Source organism: Podospora pseudopauciseta, assembly GCF_035222475.1.
Source record: "Podospora pseudopauciseta strain CBS 411.78 chromosome 5 map unlocalized CBS411.78m_5.2, whole genome shotgun sequence".
NCBI classification, from domain to species: domain Eukaryota; kingdom Fungi; phylum Ascomycota; class Sordariomycetes; order Sordariales; family Podosporaceae; genus Podospora; species Podospora pseudopauciseta.
In genome coordinates this window covers 2,473,161-2,495,493 of record NW_026946666.1, presented here as the reverse complement: position 1 = coordinate 2,495,493, position 22,333 = coordinate 2,473,161, and the positions used below count along the sequence as shown (strand labels likewise).

Sequence of the window (22,333 nt, the reverse complement as noted above, 5' to 3'; positions counted from 1 at the left end):
CGACGACGATGATGTGGTATCGGGAACCTACAGTTGCAGCTTTGGGCGACATCGTGGCGCTTGGGTGAATGGGATGAGAGTTGAGTTCGGGTTTGAGTCCTGCCGGAAAAGCCTGTCAGTGGTTCAGCTGCGATGATGAAATCAGCAGATGACGACGGTAAAGACTGGACAGGAATTGGGGTGACGATGATGGGGTACTTGTGGAGTCCTGGTGTTGCGCGTGTCGATGAAAAGTAGCAGAGGGCGAACGTATTGTTCGGATATCTCTTGATTGTCTCTTTTGTGGGAAGCGGGGGAGATCCCAAGCAGGAGGAGTGACAATGCTAATCAACAAGTGAATACGATTCTAGAGCAGTGTGTGTGCAGTCTTGAGGCAGGGCAAAATAATTGGGTTAGATCAATGGACCAATCGTGCCCTTCCAGCACAGGGCTGGCCGGGACTCTCTCTCGTCACACTAAGCTAGGCGTTGGCGATGCCTTTGGGCACCCTTTTTAATTCTATATAATTGTGTATTATCCAGAGGAATGAAAGCGTCTGGAGTTCGGGATGCTTGGCTGCCGGAGTGCGAAATGAGCTAATGGCGGACCACACACATGGCCATCAGCCAGGGAATAACCATAGAGTTCAATCTTTGGGCAAATAAGGGCCTTGATGCAGGATGGGGAAAGCAGACGCAAGGTCGGTCTGGGCCAATGGTAACTCAATTTATTGGCAGTATTCATGATGAAGGTGGACGGCCATGAAGATAGAAAGTGACAAATTGCCTTCAAATCGATCCATCATGTGTCGGCAACTTGTCGATGATGATCTCAATGAACATCATGGGGCCCTGGTTGACGGTTTTGGAAGTGAAAATTGTTATGGGCTTGGCACCCCCTTTTGAGTTACCGTGACAACATAGATGTTATCTTGTAGGTTACCCCTGAACTGTGCCTCAGGAACCAACAAACAATCTACTTTCTCGACATCCACCCGACAAAAAAGTCATGCCATGTCCCAAAAATTGATATACACTAGCATTCCAGTCTCTATACCACGGTCTTGGTTCCTTTGGGCGCGGAATCATGTGGTACAGCTTGTTGATTCTGCTCTGGAAGGCCGATCCACCCTTGTCAATCCTCTTTATTATTGTCGCCGTGTCGGATTGCTGTTTCTTGCTCAAGCTCTGAACCTTGACTTTCAGCAAATTGACCTCAGCTTTCTGGCGTTGGATCTCGGCTCTCTGTCGTTCGACCTCGGCTTTCTGGCGTTCGGTCTCCAAAGAAAAAGCATCGAGACGGCGCTCCGTCTTTGACTTCTTGGGTTGTCCGCTGAGGTTAGAAGTACTCATACTTGAAAGTTTGCTGGCTATTCATACTGGAATGGGGACAGGCTTCTTGTCACCCCGTTGCACCTGAGGGGCAAGCCTTTCTGCTTTGTGTTGTGCCTTTTTTTCTCACCCTACACGCCTATCGCTTCTTCTCGGTCTTGTGCTTGCTAGTCATTCTGGGTGTGGGTGGATGGCGAGGTGAGTGTTGGTGAGACGATGTGATAGATTGGAGTTGGTTGTTTTGTTTTGAGGAAGGTCAGAAGAAGAGCGCCGTAAGTTGGATACCTCCCAAAGGGTAGGTTACTATCGGCTTATCTGGAGGCCCTTCCACCGACTTCTCTTCTCAGGCACAGTGCTCCTGCCAAAGGTTCCGCTTCTCTCCAAAGATTCCGTAGCCCTCCAGGATTCCGTCCCCTTCCAAGATCACGCGTCATGCTCTAGCCTTCGAGGAGCAACTTCAATGGCCAGGTGCCTGGATTCTGGTCGTCTGATTTTGATTTGCAGAGTTAAGTTGCTCCTTCCTTGAGGACGTAGGCCCTCCGCCAAATCGTCTGGTCATACATCTTTTACAGGAAAGGAGCAACCTCCCGATGGAAGGTGTTAGGCTGACCGCTTTGGTTTTGCTGGTCCTTGCTGATTCTGCAATCTGTAGGTGCCCCGCTTTCCCTGGGTATTTAATTCCTTCCAACTTCCCACTGCTCTCCCATCTTCTTCTTCTCTGTGCGCCTCGCAACACAGTTTCGGTTTTGCAACTTTGTCGTCTGCCGGCTCCGATTCCGTTTGTAAGTCACTTCATCACCAATTCCTCTACGTTTTCAAGCGACTGGATCACCAATTGTCACACGGCAAAGGACCAACCTGAGGCCATGACCAACAATACTACCAATACCACTGGATGTGAGGGTTATCTGCAGGCTATGAGCCAGTCGTTAGGAAGTGAGGCAAACGGAACAAAGGATAGATTGGTATGCACGGACACCATGGGCACCTTGCGACAGCCTTAAGCAGCTAGTGCCGCGGACCACTTTATGAGAGAGAAGATACCCGCTCGCTAGACAGCCAGAAGAAGGGGTCATCAAGGATCTTGAGACCACTGAAGATTATTAGCTGAACTGAACCACTGTTCCAAGCCCTGACACTACAGCCCTTGTCACACCAATTGTTTGGGGTTTTCAAGCGACTCGACCGCTATCTTCTCCGCTTTTGCAAGCGACGCCAAAAAACCCGAGCTTTTTGAAGATGGCGCGTGAGGGCCATAATGTGACAAGGGCTGTAATATCAGGGCTTGGAACTCATGGTTCAATTCAGGCTAATAATCTTCAATGGCCTCGAAGAGCGTGATGAGGAAGAAGAAGGTCTAGGAATACAAACAGATCTCAAAGACGCGTATTTATCCATCGTCAGGGGGTCCGTGCCCAGTAGCCTCAGGCCGCTGCGAAGTCCTTCAATATCGCAGGTTGACCAATATCATCTTCTTAATAACCGCGAAGCCTGTGATTGTCTGCCTCACTTTGACCGCTGGCTTACAGCGTGCAGTTACCCCTCTTTTCAGTGGTATCGACGGTGTTGTTGGCAGTGTTCACGGTGGTTGGTTCGTTGATGTGTGACACATAACGGACGCCGCGACCAGTTTGTGGTGGCGTTGATAGGTGCCAACAATGTAAGTACCCGACCCCCTACACCTTTCATCATCGGTATGCCCAGCCCCAGACTGCCTCTCCTACACATATGCTCCTCCTCTTGTTTTCGTCTCACCGCACTTGGATCTGGCACGGGACTGCCAACACTGATAGTCAGACTCATCCCTTGATTCGATTTGATCGCCGGTCAATACTGAGTCTGATGTTCTCGTGTGTCTCGTTGTTGGTAACCACCACCGCTCAATTGTGTATACGCCTCTTTAACTTGGTCAACCACGTTTGGCACTGTAACTGACCGAGCATTCGTTGGTCCCCAGCGGAACCTCTGAGGGCGCAGGGACCAGTATGCGAGAGTTTTGAAGGGAGCCCTAATATAATATCCTGGGCCTGCGAAGGTCATGTGGTGGAATGGGGCCCCGGTTGATGTGGCGCGGTGATCAAGAACGTGAGGCATTTCTGGTGGTCGACTTACTCAACGTTTTTTTTCTGTGCCTTGCTGACTGGACTTAGGGTGCTTCCTCCAACGCCGCTGCCGACAGCGCCGCGAAAAACCCTGCCGAGGACGGTACGATGTCCGTTGACACCCAAGACAAGGTATGCAATGTCCCGTATTTTTTCATGTTATTTTACACATCTAACATCAGTTAGTGTGCCGAATCCACTCGCCCCTTTGCCGCCGAGTCCCTCTCCGCTGATCATCCCGATCACAATGATGCCTCTTCCGACAGCGCCGAGGATGTTCTCGAGCTTGTGTCCAACACTCTGGATATCGGCCACAAACCTTCCCCCGAGTTGATCAAGAAGTACCAGTTATACATGGTTTACAATGTCGACCGCGTGTGCGATACTGTTCTGGACCCCCAGAACACCATAGGCATGAAAACCTTTGCTGTTGGGGCTGGCCTGTCTCTGATGGGGCAGAAGATGGAGGAAATCTCAAGCTCACACGAACTACTCCACGTTCGTCAATGACTTGGGACTCCTGCGTCTGGAGCAACAGGGAGACGTGGAAGAACTGAAGATTGAGAAGGACATGGCCTCCGTGTTGGCGAAGTTATTGCGGGACGGTGTTGAGAAGGTAGAGGAAAAGCTTGAGGAGTTTGGTCTTTACTGGCGATAGCGACAGGATAGACTTTTCGTCCGCTTGCGACCGGAACGGGGCTGCCGAGGGCCACCATGATGCCCTGACGGCTGGCATGATGAGTATCGCTGGTCGGCAGGACAAGTCGGAGAAGGCCCACAAGCATGGCTGTGAGTCATGAAAGAGCGCCTTGAGCGAGGTCAAGGAGCTGAAAATGCTCCTGGCCATGTTCTTGAGCGGCCAGGTCGACCAGTAAGCTGTAAGTACCCTCTCTGTTTTCTTTTCACAAATATGCCTCAACTGACATCTCTGATTAGTTTGTTCGCATGCTGAATGATGATGAGGTTTGATTGACCATTGGTATTTCAAAAGACATCTGCATGATTTGGTTGTTTTTTCTTTGTTGGACTGGCATGAGGGTTGGAGTTTTCGAGGGTGGAGTTGGGCAGGGTCGCTGGCAAATTGGGTCAAAGTTGTTTTTACAGGCATTTGAGGCAAGCCGGGATGGACTGGGGCTATGGAAGTGCTGGTTTTAGAGATACCCAAATGCTACATGCGACTTGAGCCGTTGATACCAACTCTTTCTGTGGTGCTCATTTCTTTTGGTTTGCGGTATTTTTTTGCTTTGAATTGTGTTATGTTTTCAAGAGTGAAAAAGATGAAGGTTCATTGCAGAAAGATAGGAGACCTTTTCAGACGTTACATCTCTAGAGAATGGTGTCGTTGACTACAAATGTACCTTCTGAGATTGACAAGTACAGTTCCATGGAACATTCAATGAGTCTGAGCACGTAGCAATGGTAAAGGTATCTACCAATTCTCCTGTGTTGATTTCCTCAGGCCTCTACCCCAGCTTCCTATCTACTTTCTCAAAGAATGGAACCAACACAAAGAATACCTATATCCTCCACCACAAGTTCTCCCTCAGCGTCGATTGTGGGTCTCTACTACCTCCTTCAACTTGAGCTTTAACCTCGAAGCCTGGGAGGACAGGTCATAGAGCAGCTTGTCCACCTTTTCGTGTTCACCCTGTCTGGCAGTCGATCTCGCAGTGGAGACGGTGTTGCTGAGTCTCCAAAGCTCATCTGTGGCGTCCTCCAGGAGGACGGAGACGAGATGCTTCTTGGCTTGCTCGGCTCTGATGTAGGCGGGGACTCTGGGGGGTGTTGACGGGAGAGGGCCCATAGAGAAAGGAGGGGGATCAGCGAACGAAGAGTGCTTCTTGGAGGGATCGCGCAGACGAGAACGACCACGAAGATCATGAAGAGAGGTGTTGGTGTGAGGGGCGCGGTTCTTGGTGGGAGAAGCAGGGGGGTGAATCTCGGCCTGTGGGCGAACAGTGGTTAGTGATTGGTACCGGGGGTGTTAGTGTTAGGAAGGAGGGAGGGGACTTACTTCGTCGTCGTCGCTGATTTCGATGACTGAGTCGAGGTGGTCGGCGGGGGGATCGGGGAACGGGTCGGGGATGGGGGTCGAGGGGAAGGTCTACTGATGGGTGTATTGGGTTAGTGGATGAGGCTATGGATAGGGCAAATGTGTGTTTGAGGACTTACTGCGGAAGTCATCTCGGCGGGATCAGGAGTCGTGAATGAGCTGGCGGTGGGTTTGGGGACTGCGTGGCTGATGCCCTTGCCGTGGTATTTGTTACCTGTGTCGGGAATCATGGTTGGGAGAGGCTGGGAGTGTCAAAAGGGAGAGCTTGTGGGGTGGAGAGAGAGGATTGTTGAGGGAAAGAAGAGTGAGGGTGAAAAGGTTGAAGGTGGTGTTGGCGGGGGAGTTTGCCAGTGAGTCGATCTTTTCAGGCCAGTCAGCAGTTGTTGTGCGAGCACGGTGAATGACCAGGCTGAGTATTGCGGGGCAGCTGGAGAGTCTGCGCAGATGACAGCTTCTAGGTTGTTCCAGGGCGGTGAGGTTACTGGAAGGGCCGCAGAGCTGGCCGCCGGACCTCTCGTCGTCAGAGGTAACTCCACAGCATCAAGCAACCGCTCATTCCCCGTTGACTATTTTGGAGCTTTGAACATTAGTTTTGTGTTATTTGAGCATGGAGCCTTGCGATGACCGTAACGTACTATGCATCTTACTCATAGCCATGGTGAGCTTGCGCTGCTGCAGACCATGACTCGGACACTGTTTGTAGAGACAAGCAGTTACTCATCATGAGTTGTTCAGAAATCGCTACCAGCTGTTAGGTCAAGCTTTTGTGTCATAGACTGATTGTCCTAAATTTCTTACCTTTACGTTGCATAATGACCACGTCCCAAGGTGTAAGAGTTTGTCTTCCGGCTGTCGATATCGTCATCTCCAGCCCCCAAGCCACGGTAAGCACAGTACTCCCCATTCCACTGCTGTTTCAACTCTAAAACGTTGATCCAGGGTTCTCAGCCAATATACTGAATTCTCAAGTCATCATCAAAGACGAGATTCTCAAGACCACCGCCCACCTTTACCACAAAATGATTGACACACAAAAGTAGGTTAACATGCTTTAAAGATAATTCATGGGCCTTTAAAAATAGTTAGAAGGCCTATTAACTTTATTTTAAAGCACCATTTATAACGTGGTATGTGTTAACCTATTAATGCGTATCAACTATTTTGCGGTGATGGTACCGCCGCCGCTGTTGACACGGGAAACCCCATTACCCCCGACATGTCAAAATATTTCTTCGCCATCATGAAACACGGTGTCGATAAGATGGTGCATTTTGTCACCAACCCCAACCTCAGTGAGCATATGGGCCAGCTTGCATCACTCGGCCCCGTCGCCACACTGAAATCCCAGTTGCAGATTGTTGAACATGAAGCAGAGGAGCACAAAGCTCGGGTGGCGTGTGGTTTGGTTGATGAGGCCATTTTGCGGATGAAAATAAGTACACCTTTGATCGTCCTAATTGTCGGGGATTGGGATAATCGGTTTATTTTATTTTGAATATGCGTAAGGGCTGAAGGATACTGACATCCTATGAACCACACCGCTTTTGAAGGCTATTACCGAGTAGATCAGACTCAATCTTTGTTGGTTTAGCTATCACGACATACGACATTGCGGTCTTTGGAACTGGCTGGCTCGGATGGCAAAACGGATACTGCCCCTGGGCTGTTCAATTTCTCGTGGAATCTGAAGCCTGGATCAGGACATCACCGGCGTTGGTTATAGATACAAAATGATACCCGTTGCTGCACGCATTTGAGCTCAGGTAGTATTTTTGTCTCCGTGTAACTATAAAGATGTGACCCTTTCATCATGTTCAATCATCACTGTTGCTTGCATCTTGGAAGTTCTGTTAACTTCAACAGTGTGGATACAAAGGCGGTATCCCTTTGCTTTGCCAGCACTGAATAGTACTACAAACAAACAGGCTAAGCCTCGTTTTCCCTCTCAATCCTGGTCAATCTTTGGCGGTATTGCTTATCATATCATAATTTTGTAAAAGCCCCGATGCTGGAACTCCCATCATCTATTGTAGGAGAAGTCTTTGATCAACTTTTCCTCCCGGTTTAACCCCCATTGACACAAGTAGGTTGGATGACAAGGAAGTGGACCACATATGGATGTGGCCCAGGTAAATTTGAACTACCCAAGCCATCTACCCACATTAAACCCTCCATAACCCTGGACCCCCCGATATCAACACACACTTTATATTCCACCCACAGAGACCAAAAATGAAGCTTTTCTTTTACTTTTTTTTGCTCCAGGTACCCACCAATGGCCAAATATACCGAGGAGGATATTAAAAATGCCCAGAAAGACATTACCGCTGGTATAAGCCAGCGAAAAGCGTCTAACAAGCACGGGATTTCACGTTCCACCCTGAAGTACCGCATTAATGGTACCTTACTAAGGAACCTTGCCTATGAAAAGTAACAGCGACTTTTTTACGGCCAAGAAGACCTTATTATTCAATGGATCCTTCGTTAGGAAAGCCTTAGCTACGCTCCCACCCATACTAATGTAAAGGCTTTAGCGGCCACTTTATTAGCTGAACAAGGCGATCCCAACCCCCTTAGTGAGCACTAGGTATCCCACTTTATTAGCCGTTATCCCGATATTAAAATAAAGGTTAGAAAGAAAATTGATTACGCTAGAGTTAACGAAGCTACCCCGGAGAATATTAATAAGTTCTTTAACCTATATTCCACCGTTAACTGGATTAAGCCTAGGCACAGGTATAACCACGATAAGGTAGGTATAATGGAAGGCCAGGGAGAAAACGGCTTAGTTATTAGGTCTTCGAAGCGGGATAAGAAGTCTATATACGTTAAATAGAACGGAAAAAGGACCTGGACCACCATACTTAAGTTTATCTTATAAGACGGGAGAATCCTCCCCCCCGGGATTATCTTCAAAGGCAAAGACCTTTAGAAACAATAGTTTAAGGACCAATTAGATAAAGACTGGTATATAGCTGTATTAGAGAATAGCTGGATTAATAATAATCTTACCGTTAGTTGGCTTAAAGAGGTCTTTATACCTAGGACTAAACCTAAGGATCCATTAGAACCCCGTTTTCTTATTTATAATAGCTATAGCTTATATACCACTAACGACTTTATAATCCGGTACTATAGGAGCAATATTTACTTTCTTTTCCTACCCCCCCACTGCTCTTACGTTCTTCAACCCCTTAACATTAGCTGCTTTTCCAGTGTAAAGAAGGCATATAAGAGGCTTATAGCTGTAAACGACGCCCTCATCAACTATACGCCTAACGGCAAGGTTGACTTGGTCCGGCTATATAACCTTGCCCGCAAGTAGGGCTTTAGGAAGAAGAATATTGCCGGCGGCTGGCGTGGGACAGGATTATGGCCCATACGTAGGCGCAAACCGCTCTTTTCAAGCCAGGTGGTAGTCCCTGTGGTGCCCTTGGATCTCTCTTCAAAAACACCTACTTTCCATACCGTGGGGGATTCCCAGGTGGCCAAGAAGGTCAGGGACCTACTCAAGAACCATACACCGGCCGGAAAACGGCTTGCGGCAAGGACTCTCACCAGTACTATACTCACACTGAGATCTGAGGCATCCATCCGCAAAGCTGATGCGGCAAGGCACCAACAGAACGCCCAGAAGGCCCAGGAAGCAAGAAAAAGGCGCAAGTTGAATAGAGAAGACTCGAATTCCAAGTTTTTGAGGCTCTGTGATCTGGAAGAGGCCTGCATTGAAGGGAGGGTGGTGGAGGAAGAGGTGGTAGCCAAGGAGGATGTGGAGCAGCCAGAGCCAGCCCAGCCTGTGCGGCGCAGCGCACGTCATCGAATTCAAACCAGGCGCAAGCGAGAAGCAGATGCAATGTCTGACTCTGACAGTGGTTGAGCTACATTTTGGTATAACTCCCATAGAAATTGACCCAATATTAGTCTTGTTGTGGCCAGTGTGAGCATTCAGGGGTAATCTCAACAAGGTTGTGTGGCTGGTGTGGTGGTGGTGGACCAGATCCACATGTGGTCCATTTCCTGGTCATCCAACCTACCTCAGAACTGTCATCTCCTCCAAATCCCCCCACGATTCTCCCATTTCTAACACAAACTCTTCCAGATCCCAATTTCCAAAGTGTCACCCCAGGCAACACACTCAACCACCCCAGCCACAATGCACCGCCACCCCCTGAGAGTACCTCGGTCTTTCATCAGTTCAACAGCACCCACACCCAAGACACTCAGGATACCAGGGCTAGCAATCTTGTGACGATATACTTTTCTTGCAGCTATTTACTCAAGTCTTGAATTTTCACACTGTCAAGTCTGATCAAGAATTCCACTGCAAACCTCACCCCCACCAATACGTAGCTAAAAACAGCACGACTTCACGCTGGCGTAGAATTCAAGATTCTGGGTGGTAGTTCGGACCATTTGACCAACTCTTGCTCTCCGGCTGTGCCTGAACTTTCGCGAATGGACTTTTGAGAAGTGGGGGGGCCGTCGAAAGATCGGGGAAGCTGTCACGAAAGCCGAGGTCAGTAAGAAGCAAGGTAGAACAGTGGGAGAACTTGCCTGGTCGTAAATTCAAGCGTTCTCATTGGAAAGGGGCGGCCCGGAATTATTGTCAAACCCCCGTTGGTAATATCTGTCGAACGGGGGAATCGCTAATATCGGGTAGGCGATCCGGAAGCTTCAGTCGATTTGTCTGTAAGTCTAATCAGGACAATGGAAATAAAATCACTGAGTAAGCCAAACCACGCTGAGAATCCCACAAGAATAGTAAAGCTAACAGGCCCACCTCGGCCGGGACCCCAGTCAACGACATGACCGTCGCAGGCCCATAGAAACTTTCCATAGGGGTCCCTTTCAACCCTCGCATACAAGTCCCTGCGCCCTCAGAGGTTCCGCTGGGGACCATCTGTATGCTCGGTCAACCACGGTGCCAACCATAGTCGCCCAAGTTCGATAGGCGTATACATAGGCGAGATGGGTGGCAACCGACAGCGAGTCACTACAGCGAGACACCAGTGCCCACGGTCCAAACCGGCGTGGAGGTCCGGAGGAGGTATGAGACTGGATCGATCGGTGTTGGCGGCCGGATGCCAGAAACCAAATGACGCGTGGTGGTTGATGTGATGGCGGAAGGTCGAAGGAATCATGAGCAGCGAGAATGACCGGTGGTGGACGGATTCCAGCCCTGGACCGGCTGCGAAAACAACAGAGCCGGGATAGGGGAGAGGGACTTGCGAGTGTCTGGGCTGAGTGGGTTGGGCAGAATCACTTGACAACTGAGGGATGCCAGGTGGGGTGCTTGTGAACTCTCTTATCCAGACTCCTGCCGCGCCAGGATAACGATATTTGCGACAAATCTGGACAATGGCAAGCAAACAGAGATTGCAGAAGAAACGCAAGGCCTGGAAAGAGAAGAAAAAAAGCACATCACAAAGCCACCAAGGCCGCGGAATCCACACCTGGCAGCTTCAAGTCCCTTGGTGTTAACATTAACCCCAAGCCTGGGGAGGCTCGACCGGTAAGAGCAATGAATATGCTAGTACTTGACCCCAAATTTACGATAAAAAGTCCAGAAGCGTTTTGCTGCGTACTCAAGCAAAGCTCGACCAGATCCAAGCCCAGCTAGAGAAACACAATAAAAAATGGACTGCCAACGTGATGAATGTGCACAGACAGCTGGAGGTTGAACACATCCAGGATGGCATCAACAAAAAGCAGGTTGACCTCGTTGCAAACGTTGGAACAGGCTTTTGCATGAGATCAACGCCATCAAGGATACAATCGAAGGCATGAAGAAGACTCGTGCCAATGATTTCAAACACATTGTGGTGGAAGAAATGGAAGAGAATGGTCAAGACGGTGACCCGCCTGGGTCGGAGGAAGAGGAACTTGTCATTTTCATAGGGGAATAGGTAAGAGAAAAGATGTGTACCTATCAATTCGAGGCCCCCTGATGCCGTCATTACTGGCCCTTTTCACTCCAAGCGAGCCTGAAATGTTGGGTTCAGTGCCCTGGTGATCAACAACAGACATTCCGCCCAAGTCTCTGCCTCCCAGACTGTACTTCATGTTGTGCTATCGATCCCACAAGACAAGAAACAATCTCGACTCCTGACCGCTTCCGACTGTTTTGATGTACTGATGTCACCGCTTCGTGATTTTTCCTTTCCCTTCCGCCTTCCAGCTTCTTCCTCTAGAGCTGAGGACTCATGACCCTGGCAGACTGGCCAATGATGCGTACCTCCCGGCTGACGGGCTTCCATCCGAACTGGTCGCTCCTTCCTCAGCCAGTTACATGTAACCTCATTGCCCCCGCCCCCAACCTCGAGTCGACGTTGCTCCTTCCTCAGACTGCCCTTGTTTGTCGATTCGTCACTCTTGGTGCATGCCTATTCACTCTATTCACCTGCTAATGGCCCTGCTTATTGTCTGATTTTTCTGCCCTGCTGCCCCACTCTTGCCTCGCTGCTCAGGTATAAAATCTCTTCTCCCGTTCCCTCTTTTGCTCCCACTCTCTTCTCTCCGTCCCACTTTCTTCTCTTGCTTCTGCCCTCCACAACCCGGCAAAGGAAAACTTCTCTCTTCTCTACCGACCACCGACCGCCCACCACCATCGCGTCTTGCTGTTTAACAGAATGGGTCGTGGTCTAAGAATGTCGGCTAACCAGTCTGCCGTCGCCCTCAGTGGCTCAACTGAGGATGCCGAGGTACGTCTGACACACCTTCTGGCACTATTCCTACGATTTCATCGACTTGTTTTCAATGTAACACTCGACAAAGCTTCTTCAGGATTCACGAATGGAGCTCGACTTCCCCGCCTCCGGCACTGAAGCTGCCGTCGACGGCCAGTCGTTGCAATTGTAAGTCTCTCGATCACACGCCTTCGCCATTGTGGTGCCCAGCCTCAGTCTGCCACAAACACATTTGTCTCTACACCTATCCGTTCTGCTGCGCCATGAGTCTGGCGCACAGCTGCCACACCGGATCTCAACCTCGTGGCCTGACCGGGCTTGCTTGCCGGCTATGGATACGGGGATGATTTCTGGTGAGTGTGGTGTGTTGGTTATCATCTATCTCGATTCCACTCGACTCTTGGCTGCCCAAGGTTGGCACGAAGAAATGTATGGTTAACATATTTACCAGACGACACTGACACGGCAGAAGATTTCCAGAAGCCCAGCAAGAATATAAGCGCCTGAGAGCCGTCAATGATTTTCAAGCCACTTACAACTGATCAAACTCGACTTTTTTTTTTTTTTTTTTTAAAAAAAAAATCAGATTCAGATTGACGTTCATTTGCAAATGCCGGCAACACAAATCATGGACTCCACCTATTGCAATAGGTACAAAGGCTAGCCCCCCGTTTTGGATCGGTTGGCCTCGGCGGTAATAACCTGGTTTATGGCGTTAGAATTTTTTGTCTTGTGGCTGTTCACGTATTGGATAGTTTATTGCTAAGTTACTCCTCCGTCTAGTCTGTGGAATAGCATGCTGCCGTTTAACAAACGTATAGTTATGACTCAGGCGGTTGTATAGTGATAGCTCTAACCAAAAGCACGGCGCTTTCAATGGCGCGTTCGGTATTCTTTCATATTTGTATATCTTAAGAGTTGAATGAGTAATATGTGAAGATGAGGTGTACAAGTTGTTAGGTGCAAAAGCAAAAGAAGAAACAAAGAAATGTACTTTTGGTACGAAATGAGTCAAGACGGTGTTGCATTCTAGATACAAACAGTCCATGTCCGGAGAGAAGTCCGGTTGTTGCGATGGATCTGTTTACCTCGAGAATCCTGGCCTGCTGAAACCTGCGAGAGACCGTTACTTCCGCCAAGCACCGTCGACAAGCTTTTTCACCCCAGAATCAAAATGCCCGCATACCCGACCCCCTGCCTGGTGATGTAGGTACCTATAAACTGCTGTTTAGGTTGTATCTAATGTCGAATATAGTATATGGAAATCGCAACTGTTGCGGCAGCATACAGCGACCCCGTGCCAGTGCTTCGTGGATCACATATGGCAAAATATCTTTCCCCACTTTTTCGATGAAGACAATGGCTTTTCGTAGGGGTATCAGCTACCACCATGTGCCGGCTCCCTAGAACGATAGGACTGCAAGGTCCAAATTTTGACAACTCTTCCAGGTGGTGAACGAAAACTTCAGCCCGTTTTCATTATTGAAGACAAGAAGATTGGCGGCGGTGTTGAGGCTTGGGACAAAACTAAGAGACAGTTGCGGGATTAGTGGAGCAAGAGTGTGGCATATTTACTGATAAGAACCCGAAGCCGGGTAGCAAAAGAAAGCGTGCGAAGAAGGAAGAGCGTCCGAAGGAGTAAAAGGACCCGAATAAGTGTATTTGGGCGGCAGTCACAATTGGACGCGATGTCCATTTCTACGAATTCTACCTGGAACGAGGCGAGAACGATACGGGAGAAATGAGTTCGTTCATGTTGAAGACAGAACAGACACTTCGTATTAGGAAGGACGAGGTGACGATACTGGGCATACTTCGCGAGATTGCCAAAAAGGCCAGGGTTCGATGCTGCACTAAAGGACAAATAGATAGATAATGACAGAGTTTAAACCTATGATTGGGCCACGAAGCGCCCCATTTTCCGTTTGTGAGCCCCATCTTCCTCCGTTTGCAAACCCAATGTTCACCCCTTTGTAAGCCCCATCTTCCATTTATAAGAGAATCTATGCCCGCGAATTACCTTCCTGATATCCGCGTATTTACCCCTACAGGGGTTATAGTTATATATGGCCGTCAAGTACATACACCTCATCAACCAAATTATTAACTACATTACCAACCACATCATCGACCATGTGTCAAGGACAACTATTTTCGGGAAAAGGTTAATGAGACTAAGGTATATGAGTGATGTGAGGTGTTTTAGTGGACTTTACCTCCACGGAACTCGCTTGTCCAACTTGGCGAGCTCCTCCTGGCATCCGCAATTAACTATCTGCAGATAGGGCAAGTTGACCAAGAGGGACTCATTGAAAAAGTATAGTGGTTTTCCGTCCTCAAAATAGATTGGCAGAGTACTTGGGTTTGCAGACAGAGAGATACAGGGCTCTAGTGAGTCTTGAATGTGCAGTCCTTTCTGGGCGGGGAACTTAATATCGTTATTTTGGGCGTGGGCTTCGTTTGCCACGGAGGAGATTGGCGTAAATCCAAAGTTTGCGGTGACAGGGATAAAAATGGCCCAATAGAAAGCGAAGGGAGCTTGGAGGCTAAATCCAGAGTGAAAGCTTTCCACAAAAAGGGACCTCCGTGCAGCAAGAATAAAAGGCAGATGTTAGGGCTGTGTTCGATAGAACGGCAGCGCCACCCTTGAAGCTCCGAAGGATAACCGCCTCACAGGCTGTGCAGTCATTCGTATGACCTTGGCTGGGTTAGAGTTCTGTGTCATTTGCTAACAAATGCTCAAACACACAGACACCACTCTGACTACTGTTAGCAACGTAGCCTGTTATGAGACATAGGACGTAATCCTATTCAAGGACACACTCACTGGTTGTTCATCTAAACAACGTCGTCACCGCTCCCGGTTATATAGAATTTAATCATATTTTGATGGATGATTATTAAATATTGAAAGATTGTTAGCAGGCCGTGCAATTTATTCAATAGGCCTTAGAAGCAGGACAAACGTGCTTTAAATATCATAAGAAAAAGTTTTGAAAGATAATTTTAAGGCCTTTGCAGATATTTTCAAAGCGTATTAGTTTTCTTCCAGGTCCTTTTACTATATTATAGGGAGGGTAAGTAAATACGTAAGGAGGAGGGTATTAGTACGACCCCTCGCTGTCCAGCCACCCAGTCCTCACGTCTCAAGTAAGAATCTTCTTATCCTTCGCCTCGTACACATAGATGATGTAATAAGTCTTGCAACTATCCGTCAGGTTGTCCCAGCCAGGCCCCGGGTCTTTGATCTCCAGGTCGTCGTACTCGGCTGAATGCTCCTTCTTCAGCCAGGCGTGGTAGCCCTTCTTGTCCGTGTCTTCCCGGTAGGCCTTGAGGACGATTTGCATTGGCACTGAGCTGGGGGGTCCCATGAGGAGGTTGGTGGCTTTGTCGATGAGCTCTGACTCGGGGAGATCCCCGTTGTCGGGGAGCTTGTTGTCATTTTGGTTGGGGAATTCGACTTTGTGGGCCATGTTGGGGTCTATGCCGTCTATTATGCGGACGAGGGAGACGGTTTGGGATTGCTGATGCTACGGGTGTTAGAGCAGGATTTCGTTATGTGTCAGGGGAAGAAAGCTTGCCTCGGTGATGCGCCAGTAGCGGTAGTCCTTTACGGTTGAGGCCCAGGCAGATGGGCTTTGTGGGAGTCAGCTTGTGTGTATGTTGCGACAACGGCTGGAGCTGGAACTCACTTGGAACAAAGCACAGTGTCTCCACCACGCGCCTCCCAGGTCAAGGCAGCGTTCCCGATCGTCTGGCCCTGGGTCGTCGTCGTGGTGTCACTGGTGGTCTTGGTGTAGTTCACCCCAAAGCTCACTTGGGGCGAGGCAAAACTGAGGCCGGCGGCCTTCTTGGTCTCTTCCTTGGCTGCATCGAGTTGCTCGTTGGTCTTGACTTTGACTTGGCGGCTGCTGCGGAGGAAACCGCCAAGGACGACCTTGGTTGGGAATGCGTCACCTGTATTGGAGTATGAGCTTATGGACTTGTCTTGAGCTTGGGAGGGATGGTGGCACCGTAGTCATTGATGAACTGGACTTTGTCGTAGTCGCTCTTGATGTTCTTGATTGCTTCCTCGCACTCGTCGGAGAGCTGGAGGTAGCGGGGGGAAAGGTCTATGGCTACGCGGGGGAACTGTTCCAAGGTCAGTGGTTTGGACGTCTAAGTCTACCTCGACACATGACAAACATACCTTGTAAGCGACCTCCAAGGTAAAGTCGGTCTCTTCAGCGAGATTCTTCTTGCTGTAGGAATTCTCGTCGGAGAGGGCCGCGGAAGCAGAGATCGACTTGCCAAACGGGCTCCCGCTTCTACGCAATGTTTAGCCATGGGTACAAGACCAGCAGTGAGTTTGTGACTGACACATTTGCTTCAATAGCTGTGGAACTGAATCCTTCCCGCGCCATGGACCGTTGGAACGCAGTCCTGGTTTCGGTGACGGTGACTTTGGAGTCGTCATCGATGTAGAAAGATGGAATGCCTGGGACAGTGTTCTGTTTGGCCTCATGTTAGTTACCTGTGGGTGGCAATCAGATGCGAGTTTCACAAACCAGATATTCCTTCACCACCTTCTTGTCGCTCGTCTTGTCGAGTGCCTTTTCCTCTGGCACTGGGGCTTTCGCTACTTCGCCGAGATCTGGAGAAGGTGCCTGGAGCGGACGACGGATTGAGAAGGCTTCTGTTATCAGCTTGGAATTGGATCCCGGCAATGAGTAGGATCAAAATACCTCTCTTGGGGGCCTTGACCAAGAGCCCGGTGCCTGGCATGTAGGTGTAGCCATGCAGAATCCGATTATTGAACAGGGTATTCTCCCACTGCGTCTCAGTCAAATCGGCGGGTTCGGTATAGTCCCTGGAACTGTATTGATACAAGTCCATGTCAGCATTGTCGATAATATGTCGCCATCTGCACAAGACATACATAGCTGCCGTCGCGTGAATTTGCTGCAGAGAGTCAAGCTTTCCCAACAACTCGGCGGTATTCCCGAGTTTGCCGCCATCAACTCCTTTGCCAGCGCTTCCGAGTAGGTTTTTGAGATCAGAGATCACAGTGGATTGCGGGACGTTCTCCTGTGGCTTGCTGGCCATGACCGTGGAGACGAGATGAACCGTGACGAAGGGAACACCCTTGAGCTTGGGCTTTTCCTCCGTCTCAGCAGCTGGTGCTCCCTCTACTTTCTCGGTGGCCTTTGCTTCGGGAGAAAGGCTGGCAAGGTTCTGCAATGTTGGTCAGCCAAGATAAACAAAGATTTGTAGAAAATAAATATCTTACGTCAAGGGTCAAGTGGATGTAGTCATTGAGAGACGTGCTGTCGGAGAGGGCATTTTTGCCATTGGTGCTGAAGGCGTATTTCTTTGGGCTAAAGACATGTCAGATTCCGCTCACCGTGGCCACCAAAGATGTTTGGCATACATGCGGCAAAGGCCCCTGAGCTTGGACAACGTTGCTTTTCCCACATCGGAACCCAGCGTCTTGCTAGAGATGGAAGGGAACGGCTCGCCGCCTGGGCTTTCGATTTGGATTTGAAAATCGGGGATGGAAGCCATGATGATGATGATGATCCGTAATGTGTGTCAACGGTTGGCGATTCAAGGCTTGAAAGAGTAAAGAGTACTGGAAACAAAGTGCTTGATGATACAACTCTCCTGTCAGAGAAGCCATTTTTATCCTTCTTGTACGTGGTCCATGCTTCGTCGGCTCGACTCCAGATCAACACGGGGACCTACCCCCCGGCAAGCCCGCTTGACCCAATGGACACCTTGTAGATGCTTCACACAGGTATGTCTGCGTCACTCCCGATAACTTGCAGTTTTGGTGACACTTAGTTCTAAGACATACCTTCAACTCGCAATCCTCAGGCAGCCACTCACCCATTCACCCACTGTAGGGTTCCCCGCTTTGGTTCTTGAAGCACGCAAATCTAACCACTTGAGCCCCACAGAGATGTGTTGACAGAATGTCGATCAATCCAATTGACAGATCGACAGCTGCACATCGCGCCAATCTCGCCGCCAAAGGCGGGTCACGATGGGTCACCTACAGCTTCAGTCTCATAAAATCATCATCTACGATACAGCAGCCGCCCGCCCTCTAAGACATCAGCAACCGTTTATCGCGCGTAACAAGAATACTACAACTCCTGATGATCCACACGTGTACCAGACCTTGAGCCACCGTTACGTCAACACAGCGAGTCGAGCTGAAACTCCATCTTGTGAATCAATCATCGTCTCCAAAATACCATCACGGCCCGAATGCCTGCAGAGTGCATACGAGCTTCGGGGACGACCTGGTCGGCGACCTCATGTTGTTCGACAATGATCTGATGTCGTGGGCATGTCCAAAGTAGCACAGAACGCCTCGCAGACTCACAGAATTCTCAGGTTATATAGCGACATTTGGCTTCCCTCCGTCCTACCCTTGTGGCATCATCTGCAACATTTACAGTTTGAACCTATCGCACTCAATCTCTCTAACTCGTCCACAATCATTCACCGTCAAGATGTCAACCGACTGGACCAACGACCCCAAGGCAGCAGAGAAGACCTTGCAAGACTCTCTCGAGGCTGAACTCAAAACGCACCCGGATCGTTTCCTCAGAACGGCGAAGGCAGACGGCAAGGTCACTTTCAATGGCGACAAGAGCCCATTCTACGGTAAGATTACCACTCTGCGTGCAACCATGTCGTTGATGTGGGACTGACACAAAGGTTCTTTCAGCCATCCAAGCATATGTCTGGTGCGGAATGCTGTACCCCGACAATGATGCCGACTTCCAGAAGAAGCTTCCTCAATCCCGGTTCAAGCCTTTGGAATTGGTCCTTCCCAAGATCTACGAGGTATGACACCTTGCCATCAGCCTGGAAAGCATAGGTGCTTACCATGTGAACAGGATACCAAAGATGCTCTCGTCGCTGTTTCTTCCTCGTGCCACAAGTTCAGCAGTGGGCCCATGGAGGGCGTCTGTGAGTTCTCTCCATCCCCCGTTTTGAACCCACGCCCTTGGCATTCTGACTGACGTTTCTCAAGTGTCCTATTCCTCCCTAGTGAAGAAATACGCCGTCAACGCCAAGACCTCCCTCGGAGCCGACGATGGCCTCGGCGCGCAGCTCAAGACGCTGACGTCGGACAAGTACAAGAACAAGGAGAGCATTGACGAGGACTTCGAAGCAGCGAAGGAGCTCGCGAAAGAAAGACTGGAGGAGCTCAAGTCGGACGCCAAGGAGAAGGAAGAGCAGAGTGACAAGTTGAGGAAAGACCTTCAAGACGTGAGATTCATCTTGATGTTTGGGATGGGAGAGAAAGAACTTATCACTGACCTGTCGGATGTATGATAGTTCCTCAGCGAAACCGAGGTCAACAAGAAACAGGTCACCGCTGTGAATGACAAGTATCTAAGCCCGGTGACGGATTCCGAGGGGAAGCATTACAAGAATGCGATGGTGTACTTGAACCATGAACTGGAAGGCTTGCAGAAGAAGCTCAAGGACGCCAAGGATGAGGCGGATAATCACAGCAAGGAGTTGGTGAGTTCAATCCAAGCCATTAGCGCATTCTACACATGTTGGAAAGGTCACTGACTTCGTGCATGTTCCAGAAAGAGGAAGGAGACCCCAAGGGTTGGAAGTTCTGGGTCAATGTGCTCAGCGGCCCTACGGGTACTTGGAACCTGTACCAGAAGCTCAAAGACTTCAAGGATGCGTTGGACAAGTGGTCCACCCAGAACAAGGAGACGGAGGATGTTCTCAAATGCCAGACTACTGTCACGGCCTTGGAGGCTCAGATTGATGATTTGATCACCAGGATGACAAAGGCGGTGGAGGGGATCCGGTTGATTCAGGACACCTTCCGGCATTTGGGAGAGTCTCTGGACCCTGTTATCAAGGCCATTGACAAGATTGAGAAGGGCACGAGTTCACCGTTGCAGGCTATCCGGAAGTCCAACATCAGCCATGGCATTCAGGATGCCGTCACAAAGTATGAGGAGGTAGGTTTTCTGCAGAAAATTGGTACTTATCTATTTCAATGGAACTGACAAAAAGTTTACAGATTATCAAGGAAGCCGAAGACTTTGCTAAGGCATCTCAGATCAAGGTCATTGATGCTTAGACGCGGTTGGCGGTGGGTGTCACACGGCAAAAGCCAACCACCTACAACCACTTACAACCACCACCAACAACACTGTCAATACCACCGCAAGGAGGGGTAACTGCACGTTGTGAACCAGTCGTAAAAGTGAGGCAGACAATCAGAAGGCATGGCGGTTATCAAAGGAAGCCCACTGGTCCTGTATGATATTGGAGGACTTGGCAGCGGCCTGAGGCCAACAAGGGCACGGGCCAGGCAAGGGAGGATAAAATACGCGTTCAGGATCACCAAGACTGTATTTCTTCTTCATCTTTTCAGTATCACGCTCTTCGAGGCCATTGAAGATTATTAGCCTGAATTGAACCATGAGTTCCAAGCCCTGATATTACAGCCCTTGTCACAGTGGGCGTAACAATCAAGCATGCAACAGGCTCTTCTGGTCATAACTGTGCTGCCAGCCTGTCAAGTCCGGCTTCTTATGGGATAATATCCGGGCTGCTTTGGTTCGGTGAAAAGAGGGCTACTGTTTGATGGACTGTTTTTCGGGGATTTGGCTAGTGATGATATCTCAGTCTTGAACCGAGGTCTTCAATCTGATATATTGTTTTCTCTTGTCACTATTTTCTCCTGACCCTAACCTACCTTGTTGACCAATGCATGTTGTGGACAATAGCTGGCGCGTTTGTGCAACGAGCACACTTCATGTGTGCCAATGGAGGCCTGCGGAAGCATGCATCTTGACGGGACATCGAGCACGTTTGATGGCCAGTACCCAGCGAGGATCCAAATGCAGTCCCAACCCGACACGTTTGGGCATTAATGCTCGACATCAAAAATACTTTTCGTTGGAACCATCTTCTTCTCCGAAACCTCATCTCGGTTCCATCCGCAAGGCCACAAACTTCAACAGCACCTCTCCCCCCCAGCAGTGTAACGTCGGCTCTTCAACCCTCCCCTGATAATCAATGTATGCCTCTACATGTCCTTCAATGCTTGTTCTGCGCTGACGACCGACCGCTTGAACTTAGATGACCGTGGAAAAGTCCATTGTCCCAAACGAGCCCCCTCCCTATTTGCCTCCAGTGAGCTTCTTCGGTCCGACCGCCATTCAGGGCGCCATTCTAAACCCTGGACACACATACATTCTGTGGGATCGCAACACTGGCTTGGTCCTTGCCATGCGCGACGGCAACTTGGCTCTAGTTCCCCATGACACGTTACGCACTCACAAGGATACTTGGCACTGGGAATGTGAAGAGAAGGGAGGGTGGTTTTCGCTTCGGCATCCGGCTGTGCGAATGAATATTGGTTATCGGGTGAAAGGACGCCTGTCTCGATGGGCTGCTCAATTGATGGTTGGGGAGTTTGATGATGTAATGCAGGACAGGTTTTGCTACAGAGTGGCCCCTGAGGGAGGGCATCAGTTGTGGTGGAAGAGGGACGATAGTCTTCATGTTGTCGTGCTCGATCCCGCCAGTGGCAGTGAATTGCATTTGAGGTCGGCAGGGCCGAATGACGTGGTGAGCTGGGAATTTGTCCAGCTGGCGGATGGGGATAGGAAGTAGTTGACTGTGTTGACTGGATAATTAGATCTCTCCGTTGAAATGTTGAGATATTAGTTCCGTTGGACTCCTTTTTAGGTATGTTTCAAGAGCTAATGTGTGGGGCACCAAAGGGCCCAGGTTTTCCCAGACCCACACCGGTTTGCTCTTGGGGATGTATTTACTTACTGTTTTCCTTTCAACCAACAACAACCAACTGTAATACTAATTTATTTACCATTTTCTGGCCAATTTAGCCTCATTTTCGCAGCCAGTGACTTTCTTAGGTCACTAGCCCTATAGGTTATAAGCTCTTTTGACGCTTAAATTACTAAGCGAACCGAAGTCGACGCCTTTATCGATAACCTGACCTCGTAAGGCCGAATACTACACCGGACTTTACGACTTTTCGACCCTTGTTAGGCCAATATTACGTAATTAGACCTTTCGACGGCGATTTTAGAGGCGTTAAGAGAGTTAACTAACTTCTTAATTAACGGAAGCCTAATTTTAATCCTAACCCTTATCTTAATAAAGAGTTAAAGCGACCGACTA

The 22,333-nt window shown here is 49.4% G+C and overlaps 5 protein-coding genes across 5 annotated transcripts; 3 read left to right on the top strand and 2 right to left on the bottom strand.

The window, feature by feature from the left end:
* Positions 1-3,520: 3,520 nt before the first annotated feature.
* Positions 3,521-4,070, top strand: QC763_511852 (uncharacterized protein; the record flags this gene model as incomplete). Its single annotated transcript, XM_062913743.1, has 3 exons — positions 3,521-3,544; positions 3,599-3,799; positions 3,951-4,070. The coding sequence occupies 3 exons, from the start codon at positions 3,521-3,523 to the stop codon at positions 4,068-4,070; spliced, it is 345 nt and encodes a 114-aa protein (XP_062764515.1).
* Positions 4,071-4,955: 885 nt separating this feature from the next.
* Positions 4,956-5,695, bottom strand: QC763_511850 (uncharacterized protein; the record flags this gene model as incomplete). The annotated part of the gene is made up of 3 exons (XM_062913742.1): positions 4,956-5,357; positions 5,427-5,516; positions 5,585-5,695. The coding sequence occupies 3 exons, from the start codon at positions 5,693-5,695 to the stop codon at positions 4,956-4,958; spliced, it is 603 nt and encodes a 200-aa protein (XP_062764514.1).
* A 6,122-nt stretch (positions 5,696-11,817) lies between these two features.
* QC763_511840 (uncharacterized protein) lies at positions 11,818-13,710 on the top strand. The gene is given in 5 exon segments (XM_062913741.1): positions 11,818-12,166; positions 12,240-12,504; positions 12,603-12,712; positions 12,731-13,357; positions 13,407-13,710. The coding sequence occupies 2 exon segments, from the start codon at positions 12,159-12,161 to the stop codon at positions 12,496-12,498; spliced, it is 267 nt and encodes an 88-aa protein (XP_062764513.1). The 5' UTR covers positions 11,818-12,158; the 3' UTR covers positions 12,499-12,504; positions 12,603-12,712; positions 12,731-13,357; positions 13,407-13,710.
* Positions 13,711-15,132: 1,422 nt separating this feature from the next.
* On the bottom strand, positions 15,133-17,878 carry QC763_511830 (uncharacterized protein). The gene is made up of 11 exons (XM_062913740.1): positions 17,562-17,878; positions 17,421-17,508; positions 17,070-17,365; positions 16,876-17,006; positions 16,699-16,823; positions 16,511-16,641; positions 16,341-16,458; positions 16,165-16,282; positions 15,844-16,108; positions 15,733-15,787; positions 15,133-15,675 (listed from the first exon to the last, which is right to left on the bottom strand). The coding sequence occupies exons 1-11, from the start codon at positions 17,693-17,695 to the stop codon at positions 15,298-15,300; spliced, it is 1,839 nt and encodes a 612-aa protein (XP_062764512.1). The 5' UTR covers positions 17,696-17,878; the 3' UTR covers positions 15,133-15,297.
* Positions 17,712-21,834, top strand: QC763_511820 (uncharacterized protein). Its single transcript, XM_062913739.1, is given in 10 exon segments — positions 17,712-17,927; positions 17,982-18,805; positions 18,870-18,988; positions 19,042-19,114; positions 19,197-19,477; positions 19,487-19,675; positions 19,747-20,136; positions 20,199-20,274; positions 20,644-21,204; positions 21,266-21,834. Coding segments are annotated over 7 exon segments (1,266 nt in total). The 5' UTR covers positions 17,712-17,927; positions 17,982-18,651; the 3' UTR covers positions 20,259-20,274; positions 20,644-21,204; positions 21,266-21,834.
* The last annotated feature ends 499 nt before the right edge of the window (positions 21,835-22,333 follow it).

Bases quoted from the DNA above. Each gene is read 5' to 3' on its own strand.
- QC763_511830 (XM_062913740.1), bottom strand. From the start codon at position 17,695: ATGGCTTCCATCCCCGATTTTCAAATCCAAATCGAAAGCCCAGGCGGC. The intron at 17,366-17,420 runs GTAAGATATTTA...CCAACATTGCAG, and splicing joins ACATCCACTTGACCCTTGAC to AACCTTGCCAGCCTTTCTCC. The intron at 16,642-16,698 runs GTTTGTGAAACT...GAGGCCAAACAG, and splicing joins AGGTGGTGAAGGAATATCTG to AACACTGTCCCAGGCATTCC.